The 12,452-nt window shown below is 39.7% G+C and overlaps 1 protein-coding gene across 1 annotated transcript in view; it reads left to right on the top strand.

Moving 5' to 3' along the window:
• LOC150079852 (sodium channel protein 1 brain-like) overlaps positions 1 to 12,452 on the top strand; it is a 61,660-nt gene that overhangs the window by 44,513 nt on the left and 4,695 nt on the right. Inside the window, exons 13-16 of the mRNA XM_090383253.1 lie at positions 2,404 to 2,667; positions 5,357 to 5,548; positions 9,597 to 9,751; positions 9,846 to 10,072. Coding sequence (XP_090239379.1) covers positions 2,404 to 2,667; positions 5,357 to 5,548; positions 9,597 to 9,751; positions 9,846 to 10,072 — 838 coding nt within the window. The remainder of the gene's footprint in view (positions 1 to 2,403; positions 2,668 to 5,356; positions 5,549 to 9,596; positions 9,752 to 9,845; positions 10,073 to 12,452) is intronic.

The raw sequence follows: 12,452 nt of genomic DNA, 5'->3' as shown, positions 1-12,452 counted from the left end.
TGTCAGTACAAGACCAAGTGTATCGTGATTTTTCTGACCACCTGAATTTCTTCTATTGTTCCACTGTCCAATCACGACATTCTTGGCACCACTACAAGCAGTTTTTTTTATGTTTTTTTTTTCTCTGAAACAAGTGGCTTCTGACTTGGAAAGCGTCTACCAATACCCAATTTCTTCAATTTCCTCAGCCTACGGGTTGCATTTGGTTAGTTCTGGCTTGGTTGAATTCAGATGTTATTTGTTGCACATTGGATATTCTATTTTTCTGTACACTCCTGCTTAGAGTATGACGACTTCGCTCTTGAAGTATTATTTTTCTGGCACATTTACGCCTTTGAGATGTTGAAAAACCCCTTGCTTCCCAGTCATTAAAAACCTTTGAGATGGATGCTTTTGAGAAACCAGTTATGTCTTTCGCTTCTTGAATTATGGCCGACCGGGCTAGCCGGGTGGGTAAAGTCCCTGCCTGGCAACCCAAAGGTCGCGGGTTCGATTCCCGCCTTGGGATTGGATCAAAGTACTACAAAAACCTTGGGAGGTGCATTATGGCTACAGAAGCCTATACGCCAACATCTACCAAAATAAAAAAAATAAAATAAATCTTGAATTGTGGCTCTTGATAAGTGTGCACACACGATAAGACATTTTTCGAAGTCTGATGAATCACTCGTTTTCCCCATTCCAGCTTCAGATTACTGCGTATTAATGTACAAGGAGTGGTAAAAATTTCTGAGAACTAACTATAAAAGAAATAGGTACAAATTTTTGTTTTTTTTTAATCCGCACAATTCGTATTTTGTGCACTGGTGCAATGTCGTGGAGAAGCAAAACCCGATAAGCCAACTCGTCTTTTGTCCAGAATTGCAGTTTTAATTTTTGTATGTGGCTGGCATAATATTCCCCTATTATTGTTGTTTTAGGTGGAAGGTAATCGATGAACAACAATCCTTTTCTGCTCCAGAAATGTGAGGCCTACGCTTTTCCAACTGATAGTTGGGTTCGAAACTTGTTCGGGTTTAGAGATTCTGCTTCCAGTGAATGCTTTCTAATCTAGATTCGGGATCATAAAAATGTAGCCAGTTTTCATTACCAATCACCAAATGGGATAAAAATATATCTGGATTGGCAAGAATTCATTATAAATTCTCCTTTTGATGACTCCACTTTCCCACGTTTGTCATAAATGAAAAGGTTTCCGGGAACCCATCTTGCACAAAATTTAGACATTCTCAAATGCGCATGAATTATTAAAATGATTCCATGGGAAATAGTAAGTACTGTTTGTGGAGATGACTACCAAGTTTACAGTGTTGTTGCACATTGGTATGAACAATTCAAATGTGGAAGAACCTCAGTGCATGATGAAGAAATCCTAGGATGCCCAGAAATTGTTGTAACAGAAGAGAGTATTGCGAATAATAAGGCCTCAACCTTGGAAAATCGCTGTATTAGCATCAAAGGACTAGATGCAGAGCTCCAAACTAATGTAGGGTCTGTGGAGAACATCGTCCATGAACAGTCGCAAAGGAGTAAAGTGTCTGCTAGATGGGTTCCCAGAATTCTGATCCCTTACCAGAAGGAAAGGCCGCAATGTGTACATGAAATGTTGTCTATGTGCCAGGAGAAACAAGTGGAGTTTTTTTTCGCGGCTAGTCACCATGGATCCATCACTATGATCCCGAAACTAAATAAATGTCAAAACAATGGAAGCATGCCGAATCACCCCTCGCCAAAAAAGGTAAAATTGCGACAAAGTGCTGGTGATGCTGTCAGTTTTTGGGATCAAAAGGGCTGTACTATGAAAGCGAAGTATTTTTCCAACCTCCTCATAAAGCTACGTGCTGCTATAAAAGAAAAAAGATGGGGAACACTGCCAAAAAAGTGTGCTTCTGCTTCACGATAATGCTGCTGCGCATTCCTCACATTCTATAGTGTGGTGTGCCCACACTATAGAATGCGAGGAATGGATTTGAAATATTGTCGCATCCTGCTTATTTCCCCAAATCTCCTGCTTGGACCCAAATCATCCTGCTTGGACCCTCGGATTTCTTCCTCTTTCCTTGACCTGAAGTCCTTCCTTTGTAGAAAACACTTTGCTGCTGCTGATGAGGTGATTTCTGCTCCAAAATCTTGGCTTGAAGGACATTTCTTTGTTTCATCCTTCTATCATAACTACTTCTGGGTGAATACAAATGTTTTTTGAACTCCCTCGTATTTGAAAGGTCAATGATGCTGATGTCATGCGTTTCCTTATTCATCCTTTCCAGAAAAGACCCACATCAATGTGGGTCTTTTCTTATTCTGTAAAGATCAGAAATTGTTCTAATCAATAAGTTGATATTAAATAGAAATTAATTATTTTCAATCCTACGATAAATAGAAATTATTATTTTTTTTTCTCAGATCATAATTTCGGCCTTTATGCACTCAGTATCTTCCCTCGTGGAGGTTGCAATTCTCTGTGTCTACATCTGGTTCATGTTTAGCATCATTGGAGTACAACTGTTCGCTGGATCATTTCGTTATTGCGCTGATGCAGCAGGAAGACGGTTGCCATCCACCCAAATTGCTAACAAAGATGAATGCCTCAGTAACAACAACTCCTGGACCAATGCCTACTTCAACTTCGATAACAGTGCAATTGCGCTTTTGACCCTCTTCCGTGTGGTACGTGGAAAAATCAGGCATTCGTATTGTAGTTATAACGTAATGAGTCAAAAAAATCATTAAATATATTTTTAAATTTTTAAATAAATTTAAATAATATTATTTAAATCATTTATATTAATTTAAATAATTTATTTAAATAATATTAATAAATAAAATTTTAATTAATTAAATTAATTATTATTAATTTTCATTGTTAATTAATTAAAATTGTCGACATGATGATTTTAATTAATTAATAATTGTCTACACTCACTTGACAAAAAATTAGAAACCTTTTGCAATTGGCGTCGGTATCAGATAATGTTGTTATTGTAGTAAGGTTTTAGGAGCATCAGCAATTAAGGCCATATTGCTCCCTGTATATTGTCTGTAAATTGTGGTGTTCTGTGGTCGATTTTCAGTTTGCTGGATGAAAAATCCTAGTTTCTGGGATTAAAAAACACGCTGTCCTCGCCTCAAGGCCCATAAAAATTCCTCCTGTCATCGACGGGATTCGTACTGAGATCTTTTCCACCCGGTATGGGAAGGACGGCGATCCTACCAACTGTGCTACCACGAGGAAGAATCAGATGAATACTATACACTTTCCTGGGGCTTCTTAGTCGATCCACTCCTGAAAAGACAAGTGATCTTTCCGATTTTCAGAAAGGCGTTATTGTTGGTGCAGGTTTAGAAAGAGCCACAATTGAGAAAACAAAGAAAATCAGTGGTATGTCGAAAGCAATCATCTCCAATGCAAACAATATACTGAAGACTATAGAAGGAAGGCCCAATGTGCAACGAAATCCGTGATTCTACAACTCTCTTTTTCGACGGAGTTGTAAAATCAATAATTTTTTTGTCGTTGGTTCAATACGAAGCCACTTTTTTCTGTAACGAATCGAAAGATTCAACTGGAGTGGTGTCGCCAATGCTATGATTGGACTGTGTAACTGTCCAATAAGCTCATATGGGCTGATGAGTCCCCATTTATATTTTAGGGTGAGAGTATGGCGCGAACCTAATGAAGCCAAGCCATGCATCTAGACTGACTCGTATCCCCCACTCAAGCGGCTGGAGATGGTATCATGGTATGCGGTATCTTCTGTTGGTACGAACTGGGTCTGCTCATACAATCGGAAGGTCATATTACCTGCAGTGAATATCTTCCTGTCGTATCGGACCAACTTCACTCTGAAATTATTCATTTTCATCTGGACTGCGATGAATTCTTTCAAGACGACAAAGAAACTATCCACTTTGCAAAAATTGTATCTCAATGGATTGAGAAGCATTCCCAAGATTTCTAACGTCTATGAGTGGACCGGGGTTCAACCCCCTGACTGCTAAATACGATTAATATTTCTATTGGTTGATTTATTGTAAACTCCACTGACCTGGTGGTGGTGCCATAGTATAAACAAGAATATATAATGCTCTGTATCTGAATCCAGTTAGGAATGCCTTGGATATGTTGGAAAGGACAGTCCAGATTCCAGTCCTCCACCCACCACAATACAGCAGCTGACAAATATTGGTTGGGCGAGACTACTTAGACAACTATGGAATTCCTACTAAATATTGAATAAAGGTTTCTAATTTTTTGGTTTGTGAGTGTGTATCTGATGCCTAAAAGCACTGTTCTGTTCTATATCATACTAATTATGCCATTTTTATTCATTATTTTCTGTGTTTTTACCATGTTATATAGTTAAATCCCATTAAAGCAAACTTCTCGGGAATGCATGAATCATTTCGTTGTACCGAAATTTCGCTCTAACGGTTTGCAGTTTATGGATGACCCATAGTTCAAATCGCTGCGTGACCCTTCCTCAACTGCTTGCGAAGGCAACTTGTTCCAGCAATCAACGTCTCACTGGCTAAAATAAAACTTCCTACCATCTAATCTAAAACTCAACCCCTGTAATTTGAATTTATGGCTCCTAGTTCTGAAATTCTTTTTAATAGTGAAAATTCCTCCTTCATTCGTTTTACTAATACCACTCAGATCCTTATAAACCTCAAAGAGTTCAACTCTGAGGTGCCTGGTTACCAAGTTCTCTGTAGCCCACATAATACGGCCGTTCTTTTGCCGATCTTATCATTCGAGCTGCCCATCTTTGGACCCTTTCAAGAAGCTCAATGTCTTTTTTTCAGATGAGGTCTCCATACTTAACACAGTATTCCAAATGTGGTCTTAAAATTGCCTTATACAGTAATATATATTTAGTAAACTGATAACAAAAACACTAACCTTCAAAAAGCAACCATTTTAATAGGCGCAATACTATACGAAGAATTTGTCTTTTCTGCTCAACTACCGTATTGCCCAATTATTTCTCCAATCAGCACATCTTCACAAACATAATATTCAGTACTTCAGTTGCAGTTTATGGATGATCCACAGCTCAAATCGCTGCGTGACTCTGTAAGAAGTCAGTGGAAGGTCTGTAAGTTCCTATTTACCCTTTCTCCAAAAGAATAATTCCAATGATTCCTGCGATGACCTTGAACGAATATTCAAGATTATCGGAGGAATCATTGCATTTAGCATTATATTTTATTTTATCTTCCGAACAATAAAGGAAAATCCATAGCATGTGAAAATAAATCTCATTAGTGAAATACTATAAACTATGTTTCCAGTGAGAAAGCAAAACAAGTGGTAAAAAATTAATCTGATTCTGCTAAATTTCATATGATTTAGGCCACAATGAGTGGGTGGACAGAAACTCTCGATTTGGCCACTGATATCGTTGAGACAGACAAACAGCCAGTCCAGGAAGACAATCCTTGGGCATATTTATACTTCGGCATCTTCATGGTAGTAGGGTCTTTTGCTCTTTTCAACTTAGTTATTGGCGTTCTGGTGGAAGAATTTTATATCATGAAGATCAAGGTAAGTTTCAGTATGATATGATATGATAATATTTCTAAATTCAAATATTTGTCTTGTACAGAAGATTTTAAAACTGATTGACGTTATGAAAAGGTAACGGAAAAATGCGAGGTATAAACATAGCATTAAATGTATACCTGCTTCACAGTAGGATTGAAACTTTCAATCTTCGGATTTGAAATCAGACACCTTATCCATCATTTTTCTTCAATCGGATGATAGAATAGAATCACCATTTTCCAACTTTTGTCCTTTATCCTTCATAAAATTAAATGGGTAACTCCAGTCCACCCGAGTTGTCCTTGGAGTAGTGGTTATAACCACCGTCCTCCCCACACCGTGTGGAAAAAGTCTGGATTCGAATCCTTTCAATGACGCGAGGAACTTTTATGGGCCTTTTGCACACCATGGCCGGTCTTATGCGAGGTAAAAATGTGTTTCTCGGAATCCTGTGTTTTTTCGTCATGAAAAACAGATAAACCGACCTGTGAACACATGGGTGGATGAGTTTGTTTTCCATAACCCCACATTGGTTATGGAAGTCGTACGTAAAAATTCATGACAGCATGGGTGTGACCTCTTCTTCCTGCCAATACCTCTGCCACAGGGCGAGGTATGGCCTCTATAAGGCCTCTGAAAGTTGCAGGAAGTATGTTATACTACCTCGTCAGGATTGTGCCACATAAACCTGCGACAGATGTTTGGATCCTCTTTGATGGACGATCCAAACGCCAGACCTATCGATCACGTAATCCCAGAGATATTCTGTGGGATTCATATCCGTCAAATTCGGCGAACCACTTTGGACAATACCAGCAGTGTGGCAGGGCGCATTATCCTTCTGGAACACACCTTTGCCATCAGTGAAGATAGTTACCACGAAGGGCTGGACCTGATTAACCACAGGGGGAGGGTATTCAAGGGATATTCATGTGTTGTTGTGGCCGACCCCAGGGTTCCCCCACGAACCGCTATTGTACTTCTTGTGTTGAAGCTTACGCCAAAACCGGGCCAATTTTAAGTAGTGTGTTTGGTATGTAAGTGTTATGATATGTTCTGTTGTTATGTTGTCGACCGGTGCCTGGTTCTTAGCAGGTGGGAAGCAGCAACACCAGGTCACCACGTCCCACCTCCTATCCCTGCCATGTGGAGGCGGCCAGGATCTACTATCTCCTGCTGAGGAAGCCCAGGGCATAAAACCTGAGCTTGCCCGAAAAAAGAATGAAGTGGAAAAGGAAGAAATAGAGGGAGAAGTTTTGGGAGCTGGGGAGTTAAAAGGATAGAATAGAGGAGGATCAACAGAGGGACCCTCCAATAATTAGAAGTGAGAAGAAGTAAAGCAAGAATAAAGTAGGAAGTGGAGAAGTGGACTAACTTCTCTAACCATGGAAACCTATCCCATGGAAAATCCCATCCTAGGAATTAGAATTAGCAAAACTTCTTAATTTATAGGTTGCGTAACCCCTTATAGGCAGAATTTCTTCACTTGTAGAAGAAATAATTAATCTTCTAACAAAAATGCAGTGAATGCTAATCCACGCATTCTGAAAAGCTCCACAGAAAGACACTATGTACAGATACGTCCATTCCGTTTAAGTCAAGGTAATACCATAACCTGGACCAATAAATAAAAGGTTTCAGGGTTAAAGCAAAAGTACAACACATGCCCAAGAGGGATTTAAATAAGGCCCAAATCCTAGATGAGATCACATTAAGCAGGGTTATTATGATCTCATCTAAACCATGAAGTTTTACAATAGTTTTTGCTCCTGGTTAACCACAATAGATTGGTAGTTTTTAGCACTAAGAGTGCGGGCTAGGAGTACGAGAGATTCCTAAGAAAATACATCCCATACCAAAACATTGCCGCCTCCTTCATGTTTTTGTTGGACCAGGATATCGGAGCGATTCCTCGTCCACACGGCTCTGTCGTGCACCCACCACAAGACTTTGAAAAAAGGTCTTATGGTGGGTGCACGTTAAGCACATTAAACAATCGGTTTCTAAGCATCCATCTCAAAGGTTTTTAATGACTGGAAAGCAAACAGTTCTTGCACATCCCAAAGGCGTAAATGTAGCAGAAAAGCAATACCGAAAGAGCGAAGCCATCGTACTCAAAGGAGGAGGACTGTACGGCAAAAAATAAGATATCCAGTGTGCAGAAATAACATCTGAATTCAACCAAGCTCAAAACTGCCCTATTTCAATCCATACAACGCGCATGGAATTGAAGAAACTGGGTATTGGCAGTCGCCTGCCTATTCCAAACCCTCTTCTTTCAGAGCAAAATAGAAAAATCCGCTTGCAGTAGTGCTGAGAACTTCATGATTGGACAGTGACACAATGGAAGAAAGTCGTGGTTAGACGAATCTCGATACACTTAGTTTTGCAGTGATGGTAGGCAGAGAGTGTGATGATAACCTCAAGGAGCGATGGACCCTGCTTGCCTTGTTAAGACAATCCATGCACCTAGAGGTGCTATCATGGTATGGGGAATGTTTTATTGGCAATGACTGGGTCCGTTGATACCTGTGGAAAGTCGAATGTCATCCAGGATGTATGTACCTGAATTTTGTATCCGATTACTGCACCCTGAAATGTTACACTGTTATCCCGAAGGTGATGACCACTTTATGGATTGACAATACAGCAGCGCATCGTGCCAGAATCGTGAAAATGGTTCTGAGATCACGAAATAGATTTCCATTATCTTTCATGGCCTCCACATTCATCTGATCTCAGACCTATTGAAAATGTTTGGGATATGCTGGAGAGATACGTTCGGCAACGAATTCCTCTTCCTTCAACTTTGTCACAGCTGCGCGATATGTTACTAGAAGAACGGTTACAATTAGACCAAAACGCACTAAAACACCTTATAAAATCCATGCTGCACTGTGCCCTTGCTGTTATTCGAAACAAACGCGGCCCAATTCGATATTGAATACCAAACTTCGTATTTTTTTGACCACTGTTTGTATAAACATATAATACACTGGTGCAAAATTTAAGGACCAGTCAGGTTTTCACATGTAGCTTCTCATAAGAGTGGCCTGGATATGGAAAAGCATACCAAAGAACCTCGTGAGGTACAGAAATTATGAAGGAAACAACACCGACACAACAACAGAAACAAAAACGGTACAGAGGGACTTTATTCAAAAATGGCAACATAGCACTGGCTGCTATGATACAGATGCATCAGTGCTAAAGATGGAACAAAGGGAAGAGGTGGTTCTCAGTAGAAGATATGGCCACCTCTAATGTCGATGCAGGCTTTGCACCGTCTGTACAAAGTTAGAACAATGTTGTTGATAAGTTCTTGCGGTAACGTCGTCCATTTACTTTGGAATTTAGTATTTTATTTCAATGAAACCATGCTCTGGCACTGAATGTTAGAATGCGAATGAAAACAGCAGAGTAGTATATGCCTAAGGTCCTCTTTGAGAGACCCAATTCATCAACAGGAGACTCTAATGAGGCCTCTAGAAAAAGTGTTTTCACCTTATTCGCTAAGTGATTTAAGTGAGCATTGAAATTTATTTTTTTATGGTCAGCTGTACCATCATTTTGCGTATATCAGCTCGCACAAGGCGTAACAGCCTAAGCTCACCAAGGCAATCGGTGAGGCGTGGGCGCCTGCCACTGCTTTGTCCACTGTCCATCCACTCTTGGAACAGCTTAACTACAGCAGTGCCTATGGCTGGATAATGTGGTACTGACAGTAAACGAATCCATTTTTAGGTACAAATTATTGACAAAGTCCACAATTGGGCAGTGAACTCCCGTGCTTTAACTTCGAGATTTTTGATCAGTCCATAACCCTTTGAGGAAGAAGTCAATGGAATCCTCAAAACTATTACAGTAACTGGGTGCCAACGAAAAGCACCATCCTTAAATCATACATTTCAGAAATGTATTCTAACATAGTTTGCATTTCAATATGAAATTAGTATTTTATTAATACGTTATGTCCAATGGTAATTTTATTAAATTTTGATGATCGTGTCCTTTCGTTGAGTTTCCTAAAAGGTTCAGTTTTGTACAGGCAGAAATCCAGGATGTTCATCTCAATATGAACAGAAGCCAAAGAGAAATTTATCGAATAATGAAAAAAATCGAAGAACTTAAACCATATCCAGTTCCATCGAGACCAAAAAACATTTTCCTGAGATTATGTTACGATCTAGCTCTCAACCGTTGGTAAGTAGTATCTTCTCATAGCAGAATTTTGAGATTTTCAGAATTATCATTACTACCAAAGGAGTAATCAGAACCCTTTGTTTTCATTTCTTAGGTTCGAATTATCAGTGCTCGTTGTTCTGAGTACAAATGTTATCTTCATAGCTGTGGAGCATTATAATCCACCTTCCAAGGTAAAAGAGGTGATTGAATACTCCGAGTACGCTTTTAAAATCTTTTACACACTAGAGACCGTCATAAAAATGGCCGGTCTGCAGAAGTATTATTTTAAAACATTCAGCAACATCGTGGACTTCATTGTCTGGCTCGTCACTATTATAGGTGAGTCGATTACCTGCACCCCATATCAAATTTAAGTAGATCTTTAAGGATTATCCAAACACAAACTTGAAATTTTTTCTAGTCTACTCCTCTTAGACGTTTAAGATTTAAATCGAAAAAGTTCGGGGAGTAACTTAAAATTGTGATGTATATAGTTGCGACGTGTTTCAACATGCTTGGTGACTCATCTAGACAGGAACATCTGAATCACCCATTTATCTGCAGTCAGTCCAAATTAGCACGCATTGAATAGAAGGCGCTTTGTGTACCAAATTTGTTGAAATTAGGGATTTATAAATTCCTAATTTCAACAAATTGGAATAAAGGTTGCTATCTGACGTTCGAAATCTTTTAAATGGTTCATAAAACATTCTTCGACGGGCCACTTGTCTGTTGAAGATAATCCTCTCATTCGCTAGCCTTCAACTTCAAAAACCAATGATTCAGTCGCTTGTTTGTGACCTTACCAGGAGTGATTGATATTTAACTGTCCATGAAGGTGCTAGTGAAGTTGATATTTATTATGGAACATATAAATCAATTCTAACATAAGATTTGTTAATGCGACGCATTTCAGCCAAGTTTTTTGTTTCCATGACCCTGAAACAAACGTTCAACTCGCTAAATCGAAGATTCATCTTTTCTTAGGCCCCAAAAAATTGTAAGAAATCTCGATCAAATATGTAGATCATGCTTATCGCATTTTTCGTCTCACACGGCATTGTTCATTCTCCCGTATGGTTAAACAGTAACCAGGAATACACTGAGTGGACAGAACTCATGAGATATCTACCTAGCAATGGGTAGGTCCACCTTTCTCCCGGATAAGGGCAGTCACACGGTGAGGCATTGAGTCCACTAGTTCACAAAAGCGTTCCACATGTATTTCCATACACGCTTGCTTCACCGCTGTCCATAATTCAATGAAATTCGTGGGTGGAGGATCCAAAGTTCGAACGAACCTATCCACAGCATCCCAAAGATGCTCCACGAGGTTCATGTCCGGTGAATGGAGAGGCCATTCCATGGCGGTAAAATCTGTGTAAAGCTCTTCGAACTATCTTCTAATCACCACGGCTCTGTGGGGAGGCGTTGTCCTGTTGGAAGAGTTCATTTACCTGTGGGTGCACGATGACAATGAAAGGGATGCAGATGGGCTGCAAGGATGGACACGTAACCTGGACTGATCAGAGATTCGTCTGGACGTAATGAAATTATTTTAATTTGATTTAATTCAATAAGTTATGATAGATGAAAGTGCAGACCCCACCCCGATGATGTCAGCCTAAAGCCAACTCAGCATAAAAGCTACAAGATTCTAACGAATATCTGAGACTGACATCAAGCAACTTAAAATTTAGGACCTATAAAAAATAGTTTACCAGGATTGATTTATTAAGTATTTTAATTCTCGGATAAAATAAATATTTCGCTCCACAACAAATATTGACCCTTCCTCAGTCAGATATTCAACATTTCCTCGATAGATGGCAGCACAGTCATGCCAACCTGATCATTTTTTGACTGGAAGGCCTGCGTAGCCGAGTGGAGCGCAGTAGCAGACACTCTTTGAGTAGACCGGGGTTCATGCCCCTGACTGCTAAATACAGTCTATTTGTCAACCGCAACTGGACCAGCGTGGAAGATTGTGGTCCATTTCCCTCAACATGAATTGTTGAAGAGGCTTCCATCCTGCAGTGGATTGATAAAGGCTGCTTTTACTATAGAAGTGGAAAAGACATGAATTTATGATCAACGATGGTGGCTGAAATACGTTATATTGGTATTATTTATCGAACAAATGCAGACTTACCTTTATTGTGTTTTGTCATTGGGACCTCTGGGGGACTTATCATACCCAAAAAACGACTATCATTTGATACTCATTCTTTACAAAGAAACTGGTAGAGTGAGAAAATTACCATGAATTAAGCCATTTTAAAGACAATTTGGGTGGGACTCTACCCCAGAGGTGTCCGCTGTAAACAAAGATCCGTACAAAAATATGTAAATAGGAGAGGTCACGTGGTACGCAATGGTGCAGAAAAGCGGTAAAAATTCGTCTGACCTACTCAAGTCAGCTCACCTGCAATGGGGAATGGACAAGATTTCAATGACTTCCAAAAAAGGTATGATTATAGGTGCTTATTTAGCAGGTTCTATAGGTCTTCGCGGTAGCACAGTCACTGTCTCCCCACCGGGTGGCATAGATTTGAGTTCGAATCCCGTCAATGACGCAAGGACTTTTTACGGGCCTTTTTCATAACGTGGCCAAGTTAGTCGGTCTCAGGCGAGGACAGCATGATTTTTCTCTTGGAAACTTTAGTTTATGTACAGCAAACAGAAAATCGACCACAGAACACACAAATTTTACAGATAT

This window comes from Mastigoproctus giganteus, chromosome 10 (assembly GCF_048544385.1).
Source record: "Mastigoproctus giganteus isolate SK-2022 chromosome 10, ASM4854438v1, whole genome shotgun sequence".
Lineage (NCBI taxonomy): Eukaryota > Metazoa > Arthropoda > Arachnida > Uropygi > Thelyphonidae > Mastigoproctus > Mastigoproctus giganteus.
This window is presented reverse-complemented; position numbering and strand designations above follow the sequence as displayed.